Source organism: Pristis pectinata, chromosome 9, assembly GCF_009764475.1.
Source record: "Pristis pectinata isolate sPriPec2 chromosome 9, sPriPec2.1.pri, whole genome shotgun sequence".
Classification (NCBI taxonomy): domain Eukaryota; kingdom Metazoa; phylum Chordata; class Chondrichthyes; order Rhinopristiformes; family Pristidae; genus Pristis; species Pristis pectinata.
The window spans coordinates 11,344,918-11,370,866 of record NC_067413.1 but is presented as its reverse complement, the minus strand read 5'-3'; the positions used below and the strand labels follow the sequence as shown (position 1 = coordinate 11,370,866).

General features: G+C 44.7%; 1 protein-coding gene across 1 annotated transcript in view; it reads right to left on the bottom strand.

The window, feature by feature from the left end:
• mppe1 (metallophosphoesterase 1) overlaps positions 1-25,949 on the bottom strand; it is a 61,633-nt gene that overhangs the window by 10,390 nt on the left and 25,294 nt on the right. The window contains exons 5-7 of the mRNA XM_052024007.1: positions 8,516-8,624; positions 5,176-5,250; positions 3,551-3,673 (exon numbers count right to left, since the gene is read on the bottom strand). Of these exons, the coding sequence (XP_051879967.1) occupies positions 3,551-3,673; positions 5,176-5,250; positions 8,516-8,624 (307 nt within the window). The remainder of the gene's footprint in view (positions 1-3,550; positions 3,674-5,175; positions 5,251-8,515; positions 8,625-25,949) is intronic.

Here is a 25,949-nt window from a genome sequence, read left to right as displayed (position 1 = left end):
CCTTCCACTTCCTCATCCAAGTCATTTATAAAAAAAAATCACAAAGAGCAAGGATCCCAGAACAGATCCCTGCAGAACACCACTAGTCACCAACCTCCAGGTCGAATACTCCCCTTCTGCAGCCACCCTCTGCCTTCGGTGGGCAAGCCAATTCTGAATCCAGACAGCCAATTTTCCATGGATCCCATACCTCATGACTTTCTAAATGAGCCTACCATAGGAAATCTTGTCAAATGCCTTGCTGAAATCCATATGTGTCACATCCACCACACTACCATCATCAATTTGACTTGTCACTTCCTCGAAAAACTCTATTAAGCTCATTAGGCACGACCTGCCCCCTCACAAAGCCACGCTGACTATCCCTTATAAGACTATGCTTCTCCAAATGCTCAAAAATCCTGTCCCCAAGAATCCTCTCCAATAGTTTGCCTACCACTGACATAAGACTCACTGGTCTATAATTCCCGGGATCATCCCTTTCACTTTTCTCAAACAATGGAACAACATTTGCCATCCTCCAATCCTACGGTGTCACTCCTGTGGCCAGGGAGGACGCAAAGATCATTAACGCTCCAGCAATCTCTTCTCTCGCTTCCCATAGTAACCTGGGGTATATGCTATCTGAGCCTGGGTTCTGATTTGCCTGTTCTACACTGACACATTTGTCTAAGTCCCTCTCCCTGGTGAATACTGAAGCAAAGTATTCATTCAGGACCTTCCCTACCTCCTTCGCCTCCAGACACGTTTCCCCCCTTATCTTTGAGTGATCCTACCCTCACCCCAGTCATCCTCCTGTTCCTCACACACGTGTAGAACACCTCAGGGTTTTCCTCAACCCTATTTGCCAAGGCCTTCTCATGTCCCCTTCTAGCTTTCCTAAGTCCCTTCTTAAGCTTCCTGGCTACCTTATAACTCTCAAGAGCAGTCTGATTTTTGCTTCCTAAACCTTAAATAAGCTTCCTTCTTCCTCTTGACTAAACCTTCCACCTCTCGTTAACCATGGTTCCTTCACCCTACCATCCTTTCCTGGTCTCAGTGGGACGAACCTATCTAGAACCCCATGCAAGTGGTCCCCAAACAACCTCCACATTTCTGCAGTGCATTTACCAGATAACATCGTTTCCCAATTTACACCAAATTCCTGCTAAATACCATCATAATTTACCCTCCCCCAATTAAATACTTCCCCATAATGTCAGTTCCTATCCTTGTCCATGGTCATGCGAAAGGTCAGGGAGTTGTGGTCATTAGCCCCGATATGCTCGCCTACTTGGAGTCAAACTCCATTCCGCTGTGCTCCTGTGCACTGCTGCAGTCGGTTTCCAAGGCTAAAGATGCTACATAGATACAAGCTGTTGTCGCAAGGTGATTTCAGCCCTCCAGGAACAGAGGAAATGAAGGACTTCCATTTATTTAATCTTTGGAAAGTCATTCCAAAGGACTTTACAGTGTTTACATAATCAGAGAGCAATGACTCTATGCCAAGTATCAAGCACCTACCTACACCAATCCTACACTAGTCCCACATTTTATTCCCCTGAAATTCCCATCAACTTCTCTGAGATGCTCCCATTCACTGCACGTCTTTGGAATAATGGAGGAAACTGGGGCAACTTGAGGAACAGGGAGAATGCGTAAACTCCACGCACACAACACTGGAGGTCAGGATTGAACGTGGGCCACTGGAGCTGTGAGGCAGCTGCTCTAATAGCTGTTCTACTGGGCCACCTTTCTGGTGGCCCAGACATCTTAGTGTGGCAAATGTGGCAGCTGCTCCAATTTGTGCACAGTAAGATTCCAATACATAACCAAATAATCTGTTCTACGAACAAATGAATTAGGAGCAGAAGTAGGCCACTCAGCTCCTCAAGTCTGCTCTGCCATTCATGGTGGATCCGACTGTAACCTCAGCTCTTAATTTTCATCTATCCCCTTGCTTACCAAGAATCTGTACACCTCTGCCTTAAAAATATTCAAAGACCCTCTTTCTCAGAGAGAGGTGGAAGCAGAGTTACAAAGACTTGCGGCCTGGTGAGAGAAAATAATTTAATCTCATTTCTGTCTTAAATGGGTGATGCCTTTGCCTTGTTTTTTTTTAATATTAACCCCTAGTTCTAGATAATCCTCTCCACATCCCCAGTCAAGACTCCTCGGGACCTGTGTGTTTCAGTGATCAGGGTTGAAAGGAAAGGATTTTGGGGGAATCCCTCCCTTTCTTCTTATGAGGTGCCATGGGACCTTTTAGGTCCGTGGAGACACAGGAGACTGCAGACGCTAGGTCCACTTAGGTAAGTCAACCGGGCCTCATTGCGATGCCTCAACCAAATGACAGCATCTCCAGTCCCTCAGCAATGCACTGGAATGTCAGGCCGGACTTTAGGTGCTTGAGTCTCTGGGGTTATCATAAAGAATTGTGTGTCAGAGGTTAGAAGCCAAAACAGGTCTTAAATCAGTCTTTAAAACTGAAACTTCCAAAATGTGTGATTTTTAGGAAAGGAGAGAGTTCAGGCATAGCCACTCCTGTGCAGGATTGCAGAGGGATGGATAACAAGAACTTCAGAACTAATGGTTCAACCCAAGGCCAATACACTCTGGAATCAGGACTGCCTGAATCTCAGCAGCCTAGCTGCAGGTTGCAGACCACTCATGGTTTGCATATATTTGGAAGGTGAGCTCCCAGCCATCATTGATTCATTTAATGCAGCTTATGACTGGAGGCCCGATCATTGGGGGTGTTTAAGGCGGAGATTGATAGGTATCTAATTAGTCAGGGTATCAAGGGATATGGGGAGAAGGCCAGGAATTGGGGCTAGATGGGAGAATAATTTAGCTCATGGTGAAGTGGCAGAGCACTCGATGGGCTGAATGGCCAACTTCTGCTCCTTTGTCTTGTGATAGGACTCAACATCTGCAAGACAAGGTCCTCTATCAGTCTGCTCCTGCTATACACTGGCCTCTAACAATAAAGGTTCATGCCAGACCCTGTTTGCTATGAGATGGGTCTGCAGATATGAGATGGTAGGCATCAGTGATGGAGTCCACCATTGTCTTCAATGAAGTACTCTGAAGCGCAGTCACTGTTTCAATATAGGAAGTGTTGTGCCCAAGGTGTAGACAGCAGGTTCCCAGAAACAGGAATGTGATGTGAATGGAGAGTCTGTTTTCAGGATGGCATTGGAGGAAGGATAAAATAATGGTCCAGACCTTCAGGGCAATCAAACCCAACTCTTCACTATGGGGTCTTTCACACCTGATAAACTAACACCCACTATGTTCTCTTAACATCTCATTTAAAAGACACTCCTTGGGCAATGCAGCAGACCCATACGTTACTGGGAAAGTGGGCTTTGGTTGTGTACAAAGTCTTAGGAGTGGGATGTGAACTCACGACCTTCTGACTCAGAAGTAAAAGGATTACCTAGTGAACCACAGTTGATCTGCCAACTATAAAACCAGCTTTACTTCCAACTTATCCATTCTTTCTCGCCAGGTAATAAAAAATGTCGCAACCAAACAGACCCCTACATGCCATTCTTGGACCTCTTACCTTTTTAGAAGCTTCAACAGATAAGGTGTCATACTTCTCCCGGAATAGGAGCTTCTTTTCTTCAGGGGATGCAGAATCCTCACCCGTACACTCCGCATCGCTGACTCGATAAAGAGGATAATGCTGCAGGTGTCAAGGTACCATTAGGAATAACAACGAACCCACCAGATCACTGCATGGGGGGGGAGGTGGAGGTGGGGGAGGGAGTGGTGGCAGCTCATGATCACTGGGCACACCACGGCTTGGTACGGCAGCTGCCCTGCCTGGGACTGCAAGAAACTGCAGAGAGTTGTGGACACACAGCCCAGCGCGTCACTGAAACCAGCCTCCCCTCCATGGACTCCATCTATACCTCTCGCTGCCTTGGTGAAGCAGCCAGCATAATCAAAGACCCCACCCACCTGGGTCATTCTCTCTTCTCTCTTCTCCCATAAGGAGCCTGAGGGCACATACCACCAGGCTCAAGGACAGCTTCTATCCCACTGTGATAAGACTATTGAACGGTTCCCTTATACGATGAGATGGACTCTTAACCTCACAATCTACCTTGTTATGACCTTGCACCTAATTGTCTACCTGCAATGCACTTCCTCTGTAGCTGTGACACTTTACTCTGTATTCTGTTATTGTTTTTACCCTGTACTACCTCAATGCACTGTGTAATGAATTGATCTGTACAAATGGTATGCAAGACAAATTTTTCTTTGTACCTCAGTACAAGTGACAATAATAAACCAATTCTCTGCCTATTCAAAAGCCTCTTGAACGCCATTATCGTGTTTGCTTCCACTACCACCCCTGGCAACACGTTACAGGCACCTTGCCCCACACATCCCCTCTACGCTTTCCTCCTCTCACTTTAAAACTATGCCCTAGTGAAGGAAATTTGCCATCTTGACTCAGCACGGTCTATATGTGCTCCAGGCTCACTCAGGCCAATGACCCTGACTGCCTCTCAGTTCAGCAGCAATGTGGGATGGAGGAGAAATGGCGGCAGTGTTCACACACATAACAAGCAAACCACAACATGGCCAGTGTGCGTTAGACTGCAGTGAATATCACCCGCCTTACTTCCTGCCCACTGACAAGAACTGTTCCAGCCCTTCTGCAACTCGTGTTACTTGTTTTGCTAGATTCTGCAGCTTACTTTCTGCAAACGTGTCCAAACAATATAGTTCTCTGCTCTCCTCAGCCCAGTCCTTCCCTGACCCCATCACCTCTCTCTTTCAGCCAATTCCTTAACTAAAACTTGGACTTTTACTTGGGTTACCCGATGCCTTAAACGTTCTGGAAATCTTTGCTATGAAAAACCTCACTTTCTCACAATCAAGCTTGAGAGCATTAGATGGGGCAGGATCTACTCCTTCTCAGACTGGGTTGCATCACTAGTTAAAAACAGCCTAAATGAAGGCAGATTAAGTGCTAAGCAACAGAGCACAGGAAAGATTTCCCTCCATGGATGCTGCTTGACCTGCTGAGTTCCTCCAGCACTTTGTGTGTATTGCTCCAGATTCCAGCATCTGCAGAATCTTTTGTGTCAAAGATTTACTGTTGCTGGGAAAACATAGTGAATCTTTTGAAACCAAAGCCACACTCATTCAGGACAGATTAAAAAGGATTCCTACCTGAAGTAAAATAGGAGCCGATTCAGGGAATATTCCCTCATCTTTACAGTTCCTACTGGAATGATTTGAATCCAGCTGTTAGCAAAACATTTTGTGGATATTATGAAAGATTTCCCTTCAATTTTGCTCAATTGAATATCAAAAGTTTGCATGCCATTAGCCCATTAGAAAGGCAATAAATTCACAAGTCATCACAGGGCCCATTATCTCATGAATTAAAATGGGGCTGTTAGTCAAACACCTTCAATGTTTTAAACTTGGCATCATGGAAAAAATGGGCATGAGTTGGTGAGGTTCAAAGACTTCAACAGAGCTTTACAAATGTAAAGGATAAGAGAGAGGAATGAAGCCAGGTGCAGAGTTCAGAGAAGAAACAAGGGCAAGGATAGACATTGGGAAGTACAAGTAGGCAGAGGGACTTGGTCAGGAGGAAGGACTCTACCCGGAAGTCAGGTGCATGGCTCAGCTCTTGTTCAGCAACGAACAGGCATTCTGGAGATAACCATGGAGAGGGACGGTGATTGTTGGTCGTCCTGCAGCGTCCATGGGGGCAGTGGTGGGTAGGGTGGTGGCATGAGGAGGTGATTGGCCAAACTGGACAAGACCATGGGTGGGCAAGAGCGCAGAACTGCTGGGAGAGATGGGGGGAGTTCAGTTACTTTGCTAAGCACCAGAGCATCGTGGTGTGGCTACAGAACAGCCAAATCAACAGCCACAGGAGTGTAGCGAGTAATGGACAGCCACAAATGCTGAGTCACATTCTGCCGACAGCTGGGGTTGGAAGCTCCCAAAGTTTTTCTCTTCCTTCCCCCCACCCCAATTGGCCAAAGCTCTGAACACGAAAGATCCCAACCGGCTAGAGCTGGAGTGTAGCCCTCCCTGGATTGCACCCTATAACGAAGGGTGCAGGACCTCCAGAGAGGGATAGTTGCTGTGGAGTTAATCAATACGGATTTAGGCCTGAGGTGGCAGCATGATGCAGTGAGGTAGCAGTGGGTGACTGACTGGACCAGAGACCACTGGGGAGAGAGGGGGCAGTGACAAGAGAGTGCAGTACCAAGGTGTGGGAGTGCAGGAATGCTTAGACCAAGGGGAACACTTAAGACGAGGCTAGAGGAAGACAAGATGAAAGGTAAGGCGCAAGTGACAAGGTGAACTGCCAATGTTACCCGCTTCCAACAACAAGAGCCTGTCATCCATTGGAATGAGCCTAAACATCATGGGCCTTGAAACTCAGACACATTGGACCCTTCATCGACACTGCTCACAAGCAAGTTGGTTACTTGTTGGAGTGAATTACGTTTGTAGCGACTTCCAGTTGAATTGCAACGCTCTGGAAATAAGACCGGCCAGTTCCAGTTGGACATCAGATACTCATGGAATGACACTGCTCCTTCTGCCTCTCTCCCCAGTGCTGCATTCACAGGGTAAGCATGGGTCCCAGCTCAGGGCCAAAGACTCCTCCCAGGTGTGTTCCCTGAGGCGCCTCTGGCCTCGGGCAGTGTCCCACCATGGTAGCAACCTCCCAACTCGTCCTCCACTCCAATCACCTGCAGACCTTGCCCTCCCCCCACCCCTCAATCACCACCCCCAAATCACGATCACTCTGATCCACCCAAGCAACACCCTCCCCAACCCAATCTCTCCCCCCCATCTCCCAAATCCAGTCCTGGATATCCAAGACTTTCCTTTATGTGCTCCATGACCGTGCAGTGTGAAGGTTTGGCTGGCACAGGTTCAGGCTTGTCAGGGGAACTGGAAACAAACTGCATCAGCTCTGGCCTAAAGACCTCATGGCAACCTTCAATTCTCATTGATCATAAGGCCCTTCAGCCCACCAAGTCCGTGCCAACCACTGAGCACCTACTTACACCAATCTCATTTTCTTCTGCCCACATTCACCAATTTTACCACACATCTGCACACTAGGGGTAATCTGCTGTGGCCAATAAACCCAACAACCCTCACGTCTTTGGGATGTGGGAAGAAAACAGAACACCCAGGGGAAACTCATTCACAGGTAGTTTGTGCTAACGGCATACAGACAGCACCGGAGGTCAGGATTGAACCGGGGTTACTGGAGCCGTGAGGCAGTGGCTCTACTAGCTGTACCTGATGTTTATGTGATGCCACCCGATTCCAGAATAGTTCACATCCACAATGCATCTTTAATAATATTCCCCCCCCCCCCCCCCCCCGAGTCAAAATGTCTAATACTAGAGGGCATGCATTTAAGGTGACAAGGGGGCAAGTTCAAAGGAAATGTGCGGGGCAGTATCGTTTTATATATACACAGAGTGGTGGGTGCCTGGAATGCACTGCCAGGTGTGGTAGTGGAGGCAGATACGATAGAGGTATTTAACAGGCTCTTAGATAGGCACATGAATATGCAGAGAATGAGGGATATAGACATTGTGTAGGCAGAAGGGACTAGTTTAGTAGACTTTTACTTACTAGTTTTATTTAGTCTGGTACAACATCGTGGGCTGAAGGGCCTGTTCCTGTGCTGTTTTGTTCTATGTTCTAACATTGGGCAATTCACGAATGGGTGGTAGGATGCTGAGCGGGGAGTGGGAGGCAAGAGAAGTCTAAACAGGTCATGGTCAGAGGTAATCCTAAAGGTGGCACCAAATGCAGGGGTTGTAGGGGTAAATGGGGAGGATGATTGAAAGGCAATTCTAAAGCAACAATGGACTTGTAACTGACAGGAAGAGCTGGGGAAAGTTAAGTAGAAAGGATTCCAGGAGCCCAGAGGGGAAATTACCACAATGGGATAATAAAGGAGCCCTGGGGCAAATGGATAAAGCAACTTGAAAATACACAGGGAGGCAAGGACAGGAGATAACAAAGGAAAGGCGAGGTCAAAGGCAATGCAGAGTTCCAAGGTTAAAACATTGTGGTCACAACTATAACATATCACTGGCTGTGCAATGAAATTAATCTTTTTGAAATAAACATTTTTTTTTAAATAAAGGTCACTGCCACAGATAGCTGAATCAATAACTGACCACAAAGTTTGTAACAAAATTTAATTACTTACAAGAGTAGAACAGAGAGTAAGTGATGTATTAACTTGCACCATTTCACTTTGCTCTGGTCACACAATTGTAGAAGGCATAAAGCAGCTAATTTGCCCATTTTTTAAAATCACGTTCCAATTAGTTGCACACCCCTGCTCTTTCCCGATGTTCTTGGAAAGTTTCCCTTTTTAAGCATTTATCCAAATCTCTTTTAAAAATTATTATTGAATCTCCTTCTACCACTTTACAGGCAATGCATTGGCAACCCACTAAACTGTACATTCATTGCAATTAATGTTCTGCAAATGATGTTAACCCACCTGTCGGGAGCAGTTCAGTGCCAAGGAGAGCTGATGAAGATCATTTTCTACTTTCTTGCAAATGGAGCAACCATCCCCTTGCAAAGCAATGCTGTTAACCAGAACAAAACTGCAAACACAAAGGGCAGCATTAATCTTCCGTCCATCTGCATGTTGAATGAGTACAGTTCTTCAAGCACACAAAGGAACACTGGTGGGTTCCATTTTGTCTGCTCTGAACCGAGGTCAAGTTCAAACAAAAACAAAATGTCAGCTTAATCCCGACCTCTCAGCATCGCCCACTGCTGCACCAGCTGCTTACAATAGACAATCAAATTAGACCCATTTCCTGCCAATTCTACCTCTGGGCTCCCATCCATTGAAACTGCTGAAACATATTTTACTTTAATGCCTTAAGCATCAGATAATGGACAGTCTCATTCTACATGTTTGCTTCTGCATGCCCGTAGAATTACTGAGGATCCGAGGACACCATTTGTTCCCACCCCATGAGTCTGCAATGGTTCTTCTTAAGAGCAATCTAGTTGGCCCCTCTCACCGTATCCCACTGACTTGTTCTCCCTCAAGTATGGTAGGGAAAGTAGGATCATGTACACCGGAACGCTAATAAATGAAACATTAAATAGGGGTTTAGTTGGTGTGTGTTTTACAGTACAGACTACAGCCAACAAGTCACATTAAAAGTGTCCTGATGCAGAAACGTCAACAATTCCTTTCCCCTCCCACAGATGCTGCTCAACCCACTGAGTTCCTCCAGCAGATTGTTTGTTGCTCCAGATTCCAGTATCTCAGGCTCTTGTGTCCACATCAAAAGTTTCCTTGCATGTGCCCGTGAGAGAGATTGACATCTAATTTCCCTACATTCGCCATTCAGGATAACCAGAAGAATAAACAACACTGAACCATTGTTTTCCTAATAGTTACTAGGACAGCTTCTATCCCACTGTGCTAAGACTATTGAACAGTTCCCTTATACGATGAGATGGACTCTGACCTCCCAATCTACCTTGTTGTGACCTTGCACCTTATTGTCCACCTGCAATGCACTTCCTCTGTAGCTGTGACACTTTACTCTGGACTGTTATTGTTTTTACCTGTACTACCTCAATGCACTCTGTACTAACTCAATGTAAGCTGGTAAGTAGCTGGTAAGTAGGTAAAGGCAAGGTTTAGCTTTTGGTCATTATAGATTTGTAGGTGGGACTAACTAGGGAAAAAAAAAGGTAGTCAGATGGAGGACATGGTGGTGTGCTGCAGCTGTTTGATGTGGGAACTCGTGGACCTTGCTGCGGTCCAAGATGGCCACATCTGCACTAAATGCTTGAGGCTGGATGAACTTCGGCTCAGAGTTGATGAGCTGGAGTCGCAGCTACAAACACTGCGCAGCATAAGGGAGGGAGAGAGTTATGTAGACACGGTGCATCAGGTGACAGTCACCCCCCTTAGGGTAGGTACATCTGAGGTTCAGGAGGCAGATAGAATGGTGACGGTCAGGGGAGGGAAGAGGAAGAAGAAGTCAGGCAGGCAGACAGGACAGAGAGCCCCGGAGGCTGTTCCCCTCAGTAACAAGTTTTCTGCCTTGGAAGCTGTTGAGGGGGATGACCTGCAGGGGCCTAGCTGCAGTTACCAGGTTTCTGGCACTGGGACTGGTACTGCTGCTCAGAAGGGAAGGGTGGGAAAGAGACATGTGGTAGTGATAGGGGACTCGATAGTCAGGGAAGCAGACAGGAGGTTCTGTGGCAGTGAGCATGAGTCCCGGATGGTATGTTGCCTCCCAGGTGCCAGGGTCCGGGATGTCACTGATCGGGTCCACAGAATTCTTGAGTGGGAGGGAGAGCAGCCAGAAGTTGTGGTCCATATTGGCACCAATGACATAGGTAGGAAGGGGGATGAGGTCCTGAAGAGTGAGTTCAGGGAGCTAGGCAGAAAATTGAGGAACAGGACCTCAAGGGTAGCAATCTCGGGATTGCTGCCAGTGCCACGTGATAGTGAAGGTAGGAATAGGAGGAGGTGGCAGGTAAATGTGTGGCTGAGAAGTTGGTGCAGGAGGGAGGGTTTTAGATTTCTGGATCATTGGGATCTCTTCTCGGGAAGGTGGGACCTGTACAGAGAGGACGGGTTACACCCGAACCAGAAGGGGGTCAATATCCTTGCGGCGAGATTTGCTAGGGTGGTACAGGAGGGTTTAAACTAGTTTGTGAGGGGGAAGGGAACCGGAGGAGTAGGTCAGAGGAAGAAGGGGATGGGGAAAAGTTAGATCAAACAGGTAGAGAGGCTTTGGGGAAGGAGAAGCAGAATACAGGCTGTAAAAGTAGTAAGGTAGATGGACTGAAGTGTGTTTAAAATGCAAGAAGTGTCAGGAATAAGGGGGATGAACTGAGGGCTTGGATAAGGATGGGGGACTATGATATCGTGGCTATTACTGAGACGTGGTTGACGTCAGGAGAGGAGTGGATATTGAATATTCCTGGTTTTCGGTGTTTTAAGAGGGATAGGGAAGGGGGGAGAAGAGGTGGAGGGGTGGCGATACTGGTCAGGGACACTGTTACGGCTGTGGAAAAGATGGATGTTGTAGAAGGATCATCTCTAGAGTCCGCATGGGTGGAGTTAAGGAACAAGAAAGGAGCAGTTACTCTACTAGGAGTATTCTATAGGCCCCCCGGTAGCAGTAGAGATATAGAGGAGCAGATTGGCAGGCAGTGTTTGGAGAGAAGCAGAAATAACAGGGTTGTTATAATGGGAGACTTCAACTTCCCAAATATAGACTGGAACCTGCTTAGTGCCAAATGTTTAGATGGGACAGAATTTGTTAAGTGTGTCCAGGAGGGATTCCTGACGCAGTATGTCGACAGGCCGACTAGAGGGAATGCCATGTTAGATCTAGTTTTAGGAAATGAACCGCGACAGGTGAAGGATCTATTGGTGGGTGAGCATTTGGGGGACAGTGACCATTGCTCCATAGCCTTTAAAATTGTCATGGACAGGGACAGGTGCAGAGAGGACAAGAGGTTTTTCAATTGGGGAAGGGCTAACTACGAGGCTATAAGGAGAGAACTTGGGAGTGTAAATTGGGATGTCCTTTTTGAAGGAAAATGTACCACGGGGATGTGGTCGATATTCAGGGATCTTATGCAGGATGTTAGGGATAAATATGTCCCGGTGAGGCAGAGAAGGAATGGCAGGGTGAAGGAACCGTGGGTGACGAGAGAGGTGGAACGACTTGTTAGGGAGAAGAAGGTAACATACGTGAGGTATAAGCAGCAAGGTTCAGACAGGGCCCGTGAGGAATATAGGGTAGCGAGGAAGGAACTTAAGAAAGGGCTGAGGAGAGCTAGAAGGGGACATGAAAAGGCTTTGGCTAGTAGGGTTAAGGAAAATCCCAAGGCCTTTTTCAAATACGTGAAGGGTAGGAGGATGGCTAGGGTGAAGGTAGGTCCGATTAAGGACAAAGGTGGGAGAATTTGCTTGGAGGCGGCGGAAGTGGGAGAAGTTCTGAATGAGTACTTCTCTTCGGTATTCACCAGGGAGAGGGGTCTTGATGATGCGGAAGGGAGTGCTGGTAGGGGTAATGTTCTCGAGGTTGTTGATATCAAGAGAGAGGATGTGTTGAAGTTGTTAAATAATATTAAGACAGATAAATCTCCGGGGCCTGACGGGATTTTCCCCAGGCTGCTTCGAGAGGCTAGGGAGGAGATTGCTGAACCGCTGGTAAGGATCTTTGAGTCCTCGTTGTCTACGGGGGTGGTGCCGGAGGATTGGAGGGTTGCGAATGTGGTCCCCTTGTTCAAAAAAGGTAATAGGGATAGGCCAGGGAATTATAGACCAGTGAGTCTCATGTCTGTGGTGGGTAAGCTGTTAGAAAGGATTCTAAGGGATAGGATTTATGAACACCTTGAGAATCATGGACTGATTAGGGACAGCCAGCATGGCTTTGTGAAGAGAAGATCTTGCCTCACAAGCCTGATAAAGTTCTTTGAGGAGGTGACCAGGAAGATTGATGAGGGCAATGTGGTGGATGTGGTTTACATGGATTTTAGTAAGGCATTTGATAAGGTTCCTCATGGTAGGCTTCTTCAGAAGGTCAGAGGCCAAGGGATCCAAGGAAGCTTGGCTGTGTGGATTAGGAATTGGCTTGCATGTAGAAAGCAGAGGGTTGTGGTGGAAGGAGTGCCCTCGGATTGGAAGGCAGTGACTAGTGGTGTCCCGCAGGGATTGGTTCTGGGACCTCTACTTTTTGTGATATTTATAGATGACTTAGATGAGGGGGTGGAGGGCTGGGTTAGTAAGTTTGCGGACGACACTAAGATAGGCGGTGTTGTGGATAGTGTGGAGGGCTGTCGGAGCTTACAGAGGGATATTGATAGGATGCAGAGCTGGGCTGACAAGTGGCAGATGGAGTTCAATCCGGAGAAGTGTGAGGTGGTACACTTTGGAAGGACAAACTCCAGGGCAGAGTACAGGGTAAATGGCAAGGTACTTGGCAGTGTGGAGGAGCAGAGGGATCTGGGGGTTCATATTCACAGTTCATTGAAAGTTGCCTCACAGGTGGAAAGAGCAGTCAAGAAGGCCAATGGGATGTTGGCTTTCATAAATCGCGGGATTGAGTTTAAGAGCCGCGAGGTTATGATGCAGCTTTACAAAACTCTAGTTAGGCCACACTTAGGCGAGTACTGTGTTCAGTGTCACAAACCAGCAACAAAAGAAACACACTGAGCATGATTCAGTGTTAAAAACTATTTTATTAATCACTACTTATGATAATACGTAAAATAAAAGTAAAAATGTTAGTATGTTAGAATTCAAGAATGTTAAACCTCGAACGTTAACCCCAAAACTAAACTCTTCGTGTGTGTGTGTGACAAAGTCCAAAACTCCCAGTTCCTGAATGGTTCTTAAAGTTCAGTTCCGCAAGCCATAAGGTGAAACATGAGCAAGGGCTTCTTCAACAACCACCGTTGTCTGAAGATAAGATGTAGATGTAGAAAAACATAGAGAGAGTACATACGAAATCCAAATGTTCCACGATGGAACCCAAACGACACTTCAGTGTTTACTCGGTAGTGACTTCCTCACCCCGAAAAGCATCCGAACCGTGGTCGTCCACATACAAATACCTGTTTCCTTCTACAGGTCAGCAACAAAGTGAACTCCACCGGATTACTTCCAACTTCCATACATGGATTTCAGTGGCAAACACAGTTATTGTTTCTCATCCATCGATAGAGAAAACAAGCAGGCTGGTGTCTCTCTCCCTTCTCTCTCTTTCTTTCTTCTTCTTCTTACTTCTTCAACAACGTCATTACGTCCTTTATCTTCTATTGACGTAAGCACGCCCCACACACACATACACACACACTCTCTATCTTAAAGGGACTTTCACTGAGTCCGTAACACCTCCCACCTAAAAAAAAAATTTTCCCAAGAAAATTTTAACCGCGCATACAGTTAGTAATGTTAATAATTATCATGCTACACAACTACAGACTATCAGATTAGTACAGATACATGTTTCCCATTTAACATCGGGAAAGACAATCAGCAATCACATTATCTTTGCCTTTAATGTGAGTTATCATGAGATCAAACTCTTGCAAAATTAAACTCCAATTTAACAGCCTTCTGTTCTTGTTTTTGACTCGGCTCAGAAACACCAATGGGTTATGATCTGTATACACAGTCAATGGTTTCTGAGCGGTGCAAACATATACACTGAAATGTTGCAAGGCTAAAACAAGCGACAGTAATTCTTTCTCTATGGTGGAATAATTCTTTTGATGCTCATTAAATTTCTTTGAAAAGTAAGCTACAGGATGGTCAATATCATCAAGGTCACCCTTCTGCAACAACACAGCTCCTGCAGCTTCATCACTGGCATCTACTGCTAATGAAAATGGCTTTTCAAAGTCAGGTGTTCTGAGCACAGGATGGTAGCATAAAATGGCTTTCAGCTTCTCAAATGCTTCTTGACAAGAATCTGTCCAAACAAACTTTACTCCCTTCTTCTGAAGATTAGTTAGGGGAAGAGCAATATCAGCAAAACTTTTACAAAATTTTCGATAATATCCAACCATTCCCAAAAATCTTCTAACAGTCCTCGTACCTGTGGGAATAGGGAACTCAGATATTGCTTGAACTTTTGCCTGAACAGGAGCTTGCTTGCCTTGACCTACAACATAACCAAGATACGTCACAGTGGCATGGCCAAATTCACTTTTAGCCAAGTTAACTGTAAGGTTAGCCTTGGAAAGTCTTTCAAACAACCTTTCTAACGCAGAGATGTGATCCTCCCATGTATCATTCCCAGTCACTAAGTCGTCAATGTAGGCATCTGTATGGTTTAACCCATGAATCACTGAATTAATCATTCTTTGAAATGTTGCCGGAGCATTTTTCATTCCAAATGGCAAAACATTGTATTCATACAATCCAGAAGGGGTTACAAAGGCTGAAATCTCTCGTCCTCTATCTGTTAATGGAACACACCAGTACCCTTTTAATAGGTCAATCTTTGTAAGAAATTTTGCCTTTCCCACTCTGTCTATGCAATCATCCACCCTAGGAATAGGGTAAGCATCTGACTTTGTTACAGCATTCACTTTCCTGTAATCTGTGCAAAATCTAACAGTTCCATCAGGTTTAGGTACAATAACACAGGGCGAACTCCAATTTGAACTATAATGTCTAATAATATCATTTTCCAACATGTATTTTATTTCCTGATCAACAAGTTTACTTTTTTCCACATTCATTCGATATGGGTGTTGTTTGATTGGTTTTGCATCCCCAACATCAACATCATGAGTAATTATCGATGTTCTGTTTGGAACATCTGGGAACAGATTTTTAAATTTTAAAATTAATTCTCTCATCTGTTGTTTTTGTGAAACTTGTAAATGGTCCAACTTCGTTTCAAGGTTCTCCATGATATTTTGGTTTTTCAGTTTCGATGGAACAATATTTGGTCTAAATTGGCCTTCCTCAACATCAACATCAGGCATTCTAGAAACAACCTTTACACCATCCACCAAGGCCACAACTGAATCCCTCTCATAATAAGGTTTTAGCATGTTTACATGACAGAGTTGTGTTTTCTTGCGTCTATCTGGTGTTTTGATTATATATGTTAGATCAGTCACTCGAGATTCAATAACATAGGGTCCAGAAAAACGAGCTTGCAAGGGATTATTTTGGCTAGGGAAAAATACCAATACCTTTTGCCCCACTGCGAATGTCCTAGGCCGAGCACGTCTATCAAAATATGTCTTCATTCTTATCTGGCTTGTTTTCAAATTCTCTCTCGCTAGCTGGCAGACTCTCTCCAACCGAGTTTTAAATTTTGGACATAGTCCAACAGACTCAAGTGAACTTCCTCATTAACCCATTGCTCTCTTAACAACTCCAAAGGTCCTCTCACCCTATGTCCAAACACAAGCTCAAACGGACTAAATCCGATTGACTCCTGGATCGATTCTCTAACGGCAAACAAAAGTAAATGGATACCTTCGTCCCAATCCTTGGTGTTTTCAAAGCAATAAGTCTTCAGCATATTTTTGAGAGTAGAATGAAATCTCTCCAGAGCTCCTTGAGATTCTGGGTGATATGCAGATGATACAATCTGCTTTGCTCCCAGCTCATAGACTATTTGTTGAAAAATTTTTGACATAAAATTACTACCTTGATCAGATTGGATTTCTTTTGGCAAACCAAACAAGGTAAAAAATTTTACAAGAGCCTTTGACACCGTCTTGGCCTTAATATTTCTAAGGGGTATTGCCTCTGGAAATCTAGAAGTGGCACACATGATGGTTAACAAATACTGATTTCTAGTCTTAGACTTTGGTAAGGGGCCAACACAGTCCACAATCACCTTCGAAAAGGGTTCACCAAAAGCAGGAATTGGTTTCAAAGGAGCCACAGGGGGTTTTTGATTTGGTTTACCTACCATCTGACATGTGTGGCAGGTTCGACAAAACATCACCACATCTTTTCTCAAACCAGGCCAATAGAATTGTTTCAAGATCTTCCCTACAGTTTTATTCACCCCAAAATGACCACCCAAAGGCATACTATGGGCCAGGTTTAAAATCTCATCCCTATAAACTTTTGGAACAACAACCTGATGAATAACTTCCCATTCCTCAGTAACAGGAACATGAGGAGGTCTCCATTTCCTCATTAACACTCCATTTTTGACATAGTATCCAGTTGGCACCTTTTCAATCTCCTCACATGAGAGTGCTTTTTCTTTCAATTCTGTCAACTCAGGGTCCTTTGTCTGTTCCACCATAAAATCCTTCCTCGACAAAGACAAATCTTTAAATTCAGGCTCACTATAAGGATGTTGATCCTCCAATGAAGACAGAAAAGTCTCAGATAAGGCATCATAATTTTCTTCCTGTTTAGGACTGTCACAAGGAACTACATCAGACTGCACCGGACTGTCTGTCTTGGCTAATTCTTTAGCTCTAGCTCGAGTCACCGCACATGATGGGTAAACATCTGAATCATCCTCAGACTCATCAATCCTTGGTTTGGTTGTTAACCGTACCACAGGATCACTTTCTCCATTTGCAAGGTCATTTCCCAATAACAAAGAAACTCCTTCCACTGGCAAACTAGGTCTTATCCCTATCTCGACTGGTCCTTCTACGAACTTTGACTTTAAAATCACCCTGTGAAAAGGGACAGACATGGTCTCACCTGTAACGCCTCGCACTAGATTTACTTCACCAGTGTCACTTTCTTCACCAAAATTTAAAACACTGTCCAGCAAGAGAGATTGACTAGCCCCAGTATCTCTAAGAATTTTCACTGGCACCTGGGGTGACTCATCATTCAGTGAAACAAAACCCTCTGATACATACGAACGGAATTCTTTTCTCACCTCCTCCAACTTTTCCACTTTTCCCTCTTGCAAGGACTGATCTTTAACAGCATCTCCTAAACCTTTTTGATTTTTAATTGCCTGAAAGCAAGCATTGGGCCCAGCTTCCTTCTTTTTCTTCAAAAGGGCACAATTAGATATCACGTGGCCAGGTTTCCTACAGTAATAACAAGTACGCTCAACAGGTTTCTCCAGCCCTGGTTTCTTTTCATCTTTTCCTTTTTGATTACCTCCCAATTTAATCTCCGGTTTACCTGGATTGTCTTTGTAACTCTTTTGAAAGGTTTTAGGTTGTCCCCATTTGGATTTATGGGTTAAAGCATAATCATCTGCCAACCTAGCAGTTTCTTGTAAAGTTTCCACTGCCTTTTCATTTAAATATGTTGTTAATTCAGCTGGAACACATCTTTTAAAGTCTTCCACCAGTATCAATTCTGTCAATTTATCATAATCCCCATCTACATTTTTAGCCAGGCACCATCGTTCAAAACATATTCTCTTTCCATTGGCAAATTCCATATAAGTCTGATCTGCAGATTTCCTCAAGTCTCTGAATTTTTGTCTATAAGCCTCAGGGACCAATTCATAGGCCTTCAATATAGCTTGTTTTACCTTGGTATAATCAGCTGCATCCTCAACAGACAAAGCAGAATAAGCTTTTTGAGCTTTACCTTTAATCACACTCTGTACCATAAGAGCCCATCCTTTCCTTGGCCAGTTTGAACTCACAGCAACCTTTTCAAAATGTTGGAAATACTGATCAACCTGATCTTCTTCAAACGGAGGGACTAATCGAACCTCCCTGCTGGCTGAAAAACCATCATCAGAATCAGATTCCGAACTCCTACGCTTCATTTGTAACTCATGCTGCCTCTTTTTCTCCTCGTTATCCAGCTCCATCTGCTTCATTGCTAGATCAGCTTCTATCTTCATCTGAGTTATCTTTTGTTCGGCCTCTAATTTCTTTTGTTCTCGTTCAGCCTCTATCTTTAACTGGGTTTGTTCTCGTTCAGCCTCTATCTTTAACTGGGTTTGCTCTCGTTCAGCTTCTATCTTTGCCAGCTGCACCTGTGCCTCAGAAATTGCTATTTCACTGCCAGGAAACTGTTTTAACACTTCCTTCTCAAACACTTTCTTTTCCACATAATGGCCAGCTATCAGTCTCTGAATATCTGCCTTTCTCATAGACTGCTTTACTTCTGTAAGGTTTAGCCTTGTAGCAATCTTTATCAAATCATCCTTTTTCGCCACCTCCAATCCCTTTTGGGTTGGTGACTCCAAAAATGCCTTAATATCCATTGCTGCTGGTTTCCACACACACAAGCCAATTAAAAAGAATTTATCAGACCTCCCTCAAAAATCTTTGGATTGAATCTCGAACAAATTTCGTCAATCTGGGGTACAATCCCAGACGACACTCGTTAACCTTGGGAACTATCCCGGACGAGCCCCCAATTTTGTCACAAACCAGCAACAAAAGAAACACACTGAGCATGATTCAGTGTTAAAAACTATTTTATTAATCACTACTTATGATAATACGTAAAATAAAAGTAAAAATGTTAGTATGTTAGAATTCAAGAATGTTAAACCTCGAACGTTAACCCCAAAACTAAACTCTTCGTGTGTGTGTGTGACAAAGTCCAAAACTCCCAGTTCCTGAATGGTTCTTAAAGTTCAGTTCCGCAAGCCATAAGGTGAAACATGAGCAAGGGCTTCTTCAACAACCACCGTTGTCTGAAGATAAGATGTAGATGTAGAAAAACATAGAGAGAGTACATACGAAATCCAAATGTTCCACGATGGAACCCAAACGACACTTCAGTGTTTACTCGGTAGTGACTTCCTCACCCCGAAAAGCATCCGAACCGTGGTCGTCCACATACAAATACCTGTTTCCTTCTACAGGTCAGCAACAAAGTGAACTCCACCGGATTACTTCCAACTTCCATACATGGATTTCAGTGGCAAACACAGTTATTGTTTCTCATCCATCGATAGAGAAAACAAGCAGGCTGGTGTCTCTCTCCCTTCTCTCTCTTTCTTTCTTCTTCTTCTTACTTCTTCAACAACGTCATTACGTCCTTTATCTTCTATTGACGTAAGCACGCCCCACACACACATACACACACACTCTCTATCTTAAAGGGACTTTCACTGAGTCCGTAACATCAGTTCTGGTCGCCTCATTATAGGAAGGATGTGGAGGCATTGGAGAGGGTGCAGAGGAGATTTACCAGGATGCTGCCTGGATTGGAGAGTATTGAATATGAGGAGAGGCTTAAGGTGCTAGGGCTTTATTCACTGGAAAGGAGGAGGATGAGAGGAGACATGATAAAGGTATATAAAATATTGAGAATAGATAGAGTAGACAGTCAGTGCCCCCTTCCCAGGGCACCAATGCTCAAGACGAGAGGTCATGGCTTTAAAGTTATGGGTGGGAGGTTCAGGGGAGATGTCAGAGGGAGGTTTTTCACCCAAAGAGTGGTTGGTGCATGGAATGCACTGCCTGGGGTGGTGGTGGAGGCAGATACATTGAACAGGTTCAAGAGCTTGTTGGATAGGCACATGGAGGAACGTGAGATAGAGGGATAGGTGGGAGGAAGGGGTTAGGTAGTGTGAGGGTGGTCTGATGGACGGCACAACACGGTGGGCCGAAGGGCCTGTTTTGTGCTGTATGGTTCTATGGTAACTGCACTGTGTAATGAATTGACTGTACGAACGGTATGCACGACAAGTTTTTCCACTGTATCTCAGTACAAGTGACAATAATAAACCAATACAAATAGTATATGATATGCTGTTGCTTCTTTGCTACACACTTTCCATACTCGTATTTTTCCCCAATTAATATAGTAAAAAAAATTGTGTGTTGAAACACAAGCAGCAAGTAAGAATTAGAAGCAGGAGTCCATCTGGTCTCTCGAACCTGCTCAACAATTCAATGCCATGGCAATTACTGCGCCTCATCCACTTTACCTACTGCCTGCCCCAGATCTCCTGATTACCCTAAAATTCTATTCACTGTAGCCCTTGAACATCCATCCAATGACTAAGCATCCACAATTGGGCAAAACATAACAAGGGAACGGGAGGAAGAGCTTCTTTTTAAATCCCAGTGTGGCTATGATGGGAAGTTCACTGCTGGCAAGGAAACAGAATTGATCAGGGCTTTCAACAAGGAACGGGAAGGGCCCTTGGGAGAGAATGATTTGTATGACTACCAGGAAAGCGCTCAGGAACAGGCCCAACAGGATTGCTCTGACAAAGGGTCTTCAACCTGAAACTTTAACTCTAACAATGCTACCGGACCGACTGAGTGTTCCTGATTTTATTTTGCTTTGTTAGGATTTGGTGTGGACTCAAAGGTTCAAATGGCCCCTTTCTGTGCCATAATGTTTCGATGATTCGTCAGGCTCCGACATTGGCACATCTACTTCCCAGTGACTCATGACCTGTGCTTCTGAGGTTCAACAAGTCAGAACGTGTCAATGCTGCAACACAGGATAATGTTATTAGTGATGGCTCCATTATTCTATCCTACTACATATATGCTTCACTGTTGTTCTATAGTGTAGTTATGTTATCAGCCTGAACATCTATCTTTCAAAGTGATGCAATGGTTACTGTGCAGAAACATCCACCTATCCTAAACATTTTTAAGCTGCATTTCTTGAATCCCCTACCTCCAACCAACAACAGACGGACAGATTGGACATCAACTCTCTGATCAAACGATATCCTGTCTCAGTAGTTGCAATAGGAAACACTTACTTCCAGTGCCCAATGCAGTGAATACCATGTGCTGTCACAGACATTCTCCTTTTGAAGGACAGATTGGACGTACAGTCTTTAGGCTTTGAACCAGCTACTCACGTAGGCAGAGCAGGAATATTCTGAACACCCCTAGCTATACAACTCTGCAGCTACAACTGGACTTTTCACTGAATCCCCAACCTTTTCAATGAGCCTTCACGTCTAGCTGGTGGAGCCTCAGTTTGAAAGCCATAGTCTTGCAGCTATGGATCACTGGAAGTATATGTGGATTATGCAGCAAACTCTCATTCCTGCTGTTACGGATCAGGTTGCTATTTGGTGAAGGTCCCTTTAAAATATAGTATTGTAGTTGTGTGTGTGTGTGTGTGTGTGTGTGTGTGTGTGTGTGTGTGTGTGTGTGTGTGTGTGTGTGTGGTGTCGTCACAACAGCAAGATAACAACATGCTGACGTTTTTGCTCAGTGAGTCAGTGAACAGGAAGAGAGAGAGAGAGAGAGACACTGCCTGCTGGTCTCTATATCAATGGATGAAGAACAATAACTGTGTCTGTCACTACAATCCACGTACGGATTTTTGGAGCAATCCAGTGGAGTCCACTCTGTCATTAACTTGTAGAGAAAAACAGGTATTTGTGTGGATAGTCACATCTCGAATGCCTTTTGGGGTGGCAGATACTTCAGAACAAAGCAGTGGAGATCATCATTAATTGAGGTGTCGTATGGGTTCCATCATGGAACATTTCAATTTCATAACTTCTCTCTATTCTCTCTCTACATTTTCTCTTCAGTCAACGGTGGTTTTGCAAAAGCCTTTGCTCACGTTTCACCTTATGACTTGCTGAACTGAACTTTGAGAACTATTCCTGGACTTGGAGTTTGGGAATTTGCCACACACACACACACACACACACACACTTCGAGTTTCGTTTTGGGGTTAATGTTTAATATCTAACATTTTTACTTTTCTTTTCTTATTAATAAGTAGTTATTAATAAAATTGTTTCTAACATTTATACATGACTCGGTGTGTTTCTTTTGTTGCTGGTACATAACACTGCCAACATGATTATGATTTGCATCTCTGCTGACAATATTTCTGTCACAGAAAGCTCCAGCTAATCACCGACCCTACCCTTTTCTCAGGAACATCTGGAGAAGGGCTTTCTTAAAGTCACTGCCACTGGCTAGGTCCTACCTACTGATCTTTTCCAATGTTAGGTTTGTCTAGTTGGTAGTGTGGCTGAGCAGTCCAAGGCACTGGATTAAGACTCAAGTCTCCACGGAGGTATGGGTTCGAATCCCACCACTGCCATTGGGTGCATACCTATTGCATCCAATATTACCTGTGGGCAGGCAAGGCTAGCGTAACGCTATTACAACGCCAGTGACCCAGGTTCAATTCCAGACACTGTCTGTAAGGAGTTTGTACGTTCTTCCAGTGTCGGGAGTAACTATGACTCTCTTGGGGTAACCCCCGGTTCCCGCCACCAGGTCCTTCAGAGTTTAGTTACACTGTGACTGTGGTGACCTTTTCTGGTTTCTGCACCACAGTGAGTTGTGCCTCCCCGCTGGTCCCGCCGGTAACACCAGACTGGTGGCCAAAGTGATTTCTAGAAACTCAGGTGAAGGTGGTGTTCAGCCACACCCTTCTTTTCAATGGATAGTGCGTGGTCTCCCAGTTGGGCAGATAACCGGGCAAAGGACTGCCCTGTTGGCACGTTTGCAACGACAGCCTTCGTCAAATGAGTTAGTTGCATGGATTCCGGTGCCCGGCCCGCACTGATGATGGTGTCCTCCTCCACTCAAACCGGCGAGGAGGATCGAAGACTTATCTTTACCGTGGGTGTTCCCAGTGCTCCGGGTTGGGGCAGCTACCTTCGGAGACGCGAACACAAGACTGATAGTCCTAATAAGAAGACTAAAATTATTGAAGAAGGAAGTACCATCAAGGTTATAACAAGAACCTTTTATAATACGAAATATATTGAGGGTGGAAATCCATGGAAGATTACCATGGAAAATAGGAGGACAGATCCACCCGGGAATGAAACTGAAAACAAGCTCGTCATTGAAAATAACATCAGTATCCCCTTTAGACCCACGAGATGCCCCGTTGAAGGTTGCCGGGAGATCTATGATAAAATGGGGGCACTTAGAAAACATCTGAGAAGACAACATCATGTGCGGTCTGTTATGGCAACCTGCAGATATTGCGACGGTGGGAGAACTTCACTCTATTACCTGCCATGCTGGTAAATGCAAGGGTTTAAGTAACCAGGAAGAGACGGGAAAGATCTTTGAATGTATAATATGTAAAGAGGCATTCCGAACAAAACGAGGCCTTGGGCAACATGAGCGCCACCGTCATCCGGCCGAGAGGAATACTAAAAGAACAGAGGCAATCCTGGTGAAGAAGAAACCCGGAAGGAAAGATCTATGGTCAGAGGAGGAGGTTAAACTCCTCTTAGAGTTGGAGGAACGATTTAAAGGGGCAAGATACATCAATATAGAAATTGCGAAGGTCCTAACAACGAAGACCAATAAACAAATATCGGACAAACGTAGAATAATATCAAGAAATTCTACAGGCACTCGCAGAGTGAATAACGAAGGTAATCCATTGTTACCTGAGGCTGCGAACGTGGACTTGGGAAAAGATCAGAGAGGAGACTCCCCTATGAGGATAATGAACAAAACCCATACCAACTACACTGGGAAACGGTCTCATAACATCGCAGAGAATTTAGATCAAGCAGAATATCTGCTCTGAAATAAAAAGAACAAGATTGACTTCACCTCAGGGGTTAGCCTACTTGAGAATATCACGAGTGACCTGGCTGCACACTTCCAGAAGAAGCAGCGATCGGTGCAGAGCGAGGTTGTTCACAAGAGGAGGAACGATGAAACCAACACTGGAAACAAACGGAGAACAGCTGCGAGAAGAGCTGAATACCGGGCCGCCCAGACTCTATTCGAAAAACACTAAGCATCTCGCACGTCAATTGATGGGGGCGCCTGCACAAAGCGAGTGCCCCTTGAAAATCGACGAGGTATACGGGCGCTTTACGGAGAAACTGGGGTCGGCGAGCAACAAAGCGGACCTGAGGAAATTGGAAGAACATACTGTGGACTTCGATGGTGAAAATCTCTTCAGAAAGATCGAGGAAACCGAAGTAAGCGAGGCACTACATAGTATTAAAGATGATAGTGCTGCAGGCCCGGATAATATCAAGAAGAAAGATCTAAAAGATCTATTATTGAATAGTGACGGAGACCTATTGCCCAGACTATTTACACTATGGTTGCAATCCGGTACTGTACCGGAATGTCTCAAGAAGAGCTGGACAATACTAATCCCAAAGACTGATGACGAGGAACAAGTGAAGAATCTGGACAACTGGAGGCCCATTACCATCGGCCCAATGGTCCTCTTATTGTTTACGAAGATTCTAGCAAAACGACTGAGTGAATCAGTAAAGATTAGTCATCGACAGAAGGGGTTTTTTTGCTGAATATGCCTGGCTGTAATGAGAACATCATGATATTGAGAAACATTATTAAAGTATCTAAACATAACACCAAGGAACTCTGTGCTTTCTGTCGATTATGCGAAGGCCTTTGATTCTGTTGGCCACAAACTGATATTGAGATCGCAACAGAGGGTGGGAGCGCCAAAAATTTTTATCGATCTGGTAATGGACCTCTATAACAACACCTCTACGGTAGTCGAGGTTGGTGCTAATAGAACAAATAGAATTGCAATTAAGAGGGGGGTGAAACAGGGTGATCCCCTCTCGCCAATCCTATTTAACATCGCCATGGATCCCCTCATCAGCACCTTAGAACACCGCGGCCATGGAGTGGAAATTACCACCTCCAGTGGAAGATCACGTTGCAGGGCACTAGCCTTCGCTGACGATGTTGCAATTTTAAGTGGCTCGTATGAGGGCATGGCAAAAAATATCGAGATCTTGAGAGATTTCTGCAATGGTACCAGATTGGAAATTAACACCAGTGTACGGAAGACCTATGTGTATAATTCCAAGCGCAGTGGCAGTTTGGATTGGAAAAATTGACATATATACCACCTGGGGACATTGAGAAATATCTTGGTGCAAAGACCGACCCCTGGTGTGGAATTTCAAAAGAAGACCTAGCCTCCAAACTTGATGCATGGTTTGAGAAACTGCAAAAAGCTAAACTTAAGCCCATGCAGAAAATTACACTGCTCCGTACATATATACCGAGGACATACTATCACCTCACCTTGACAGAAGCATCCCAGAACACACTTAGGGAGCTCGATAGATCCATCAGGAAGACAGTCAAAGAAATATTACATCTACCCCCGGATACTACTGACGGAATTTTATATTTCAAGTTGAGAGACAGTGGCCTTTGTATACCAAAACTTGAAGTTCAGATCCCTATTGCAATAATCAGGAAACGACAAGCTCTCGAGGAGTCAGAGGATATTACCATCGAACACTCGTTCGAATGGGCAGGTGAGAACAACGAGGCCACCATCGAGAAGTTGAAGAAGCTAGCTGTGGTACAGGACGTTACCATCGCCCAAGATGTATCCGCACTAGCCAGAATAATGGAAAAGCCTACCGAGAGCTTTTACGAGCAATTGGATGTAGACTTAGGACAAAACACCGAGGACGATGCCAGGCCGCCTAAATTTAACATTGACTGGCGATCGGCTGAATTCAATAAATGGACAACATTGAGCTAAAGGTGTTGGTATCAAAGAATTCAAAAATGACATGACT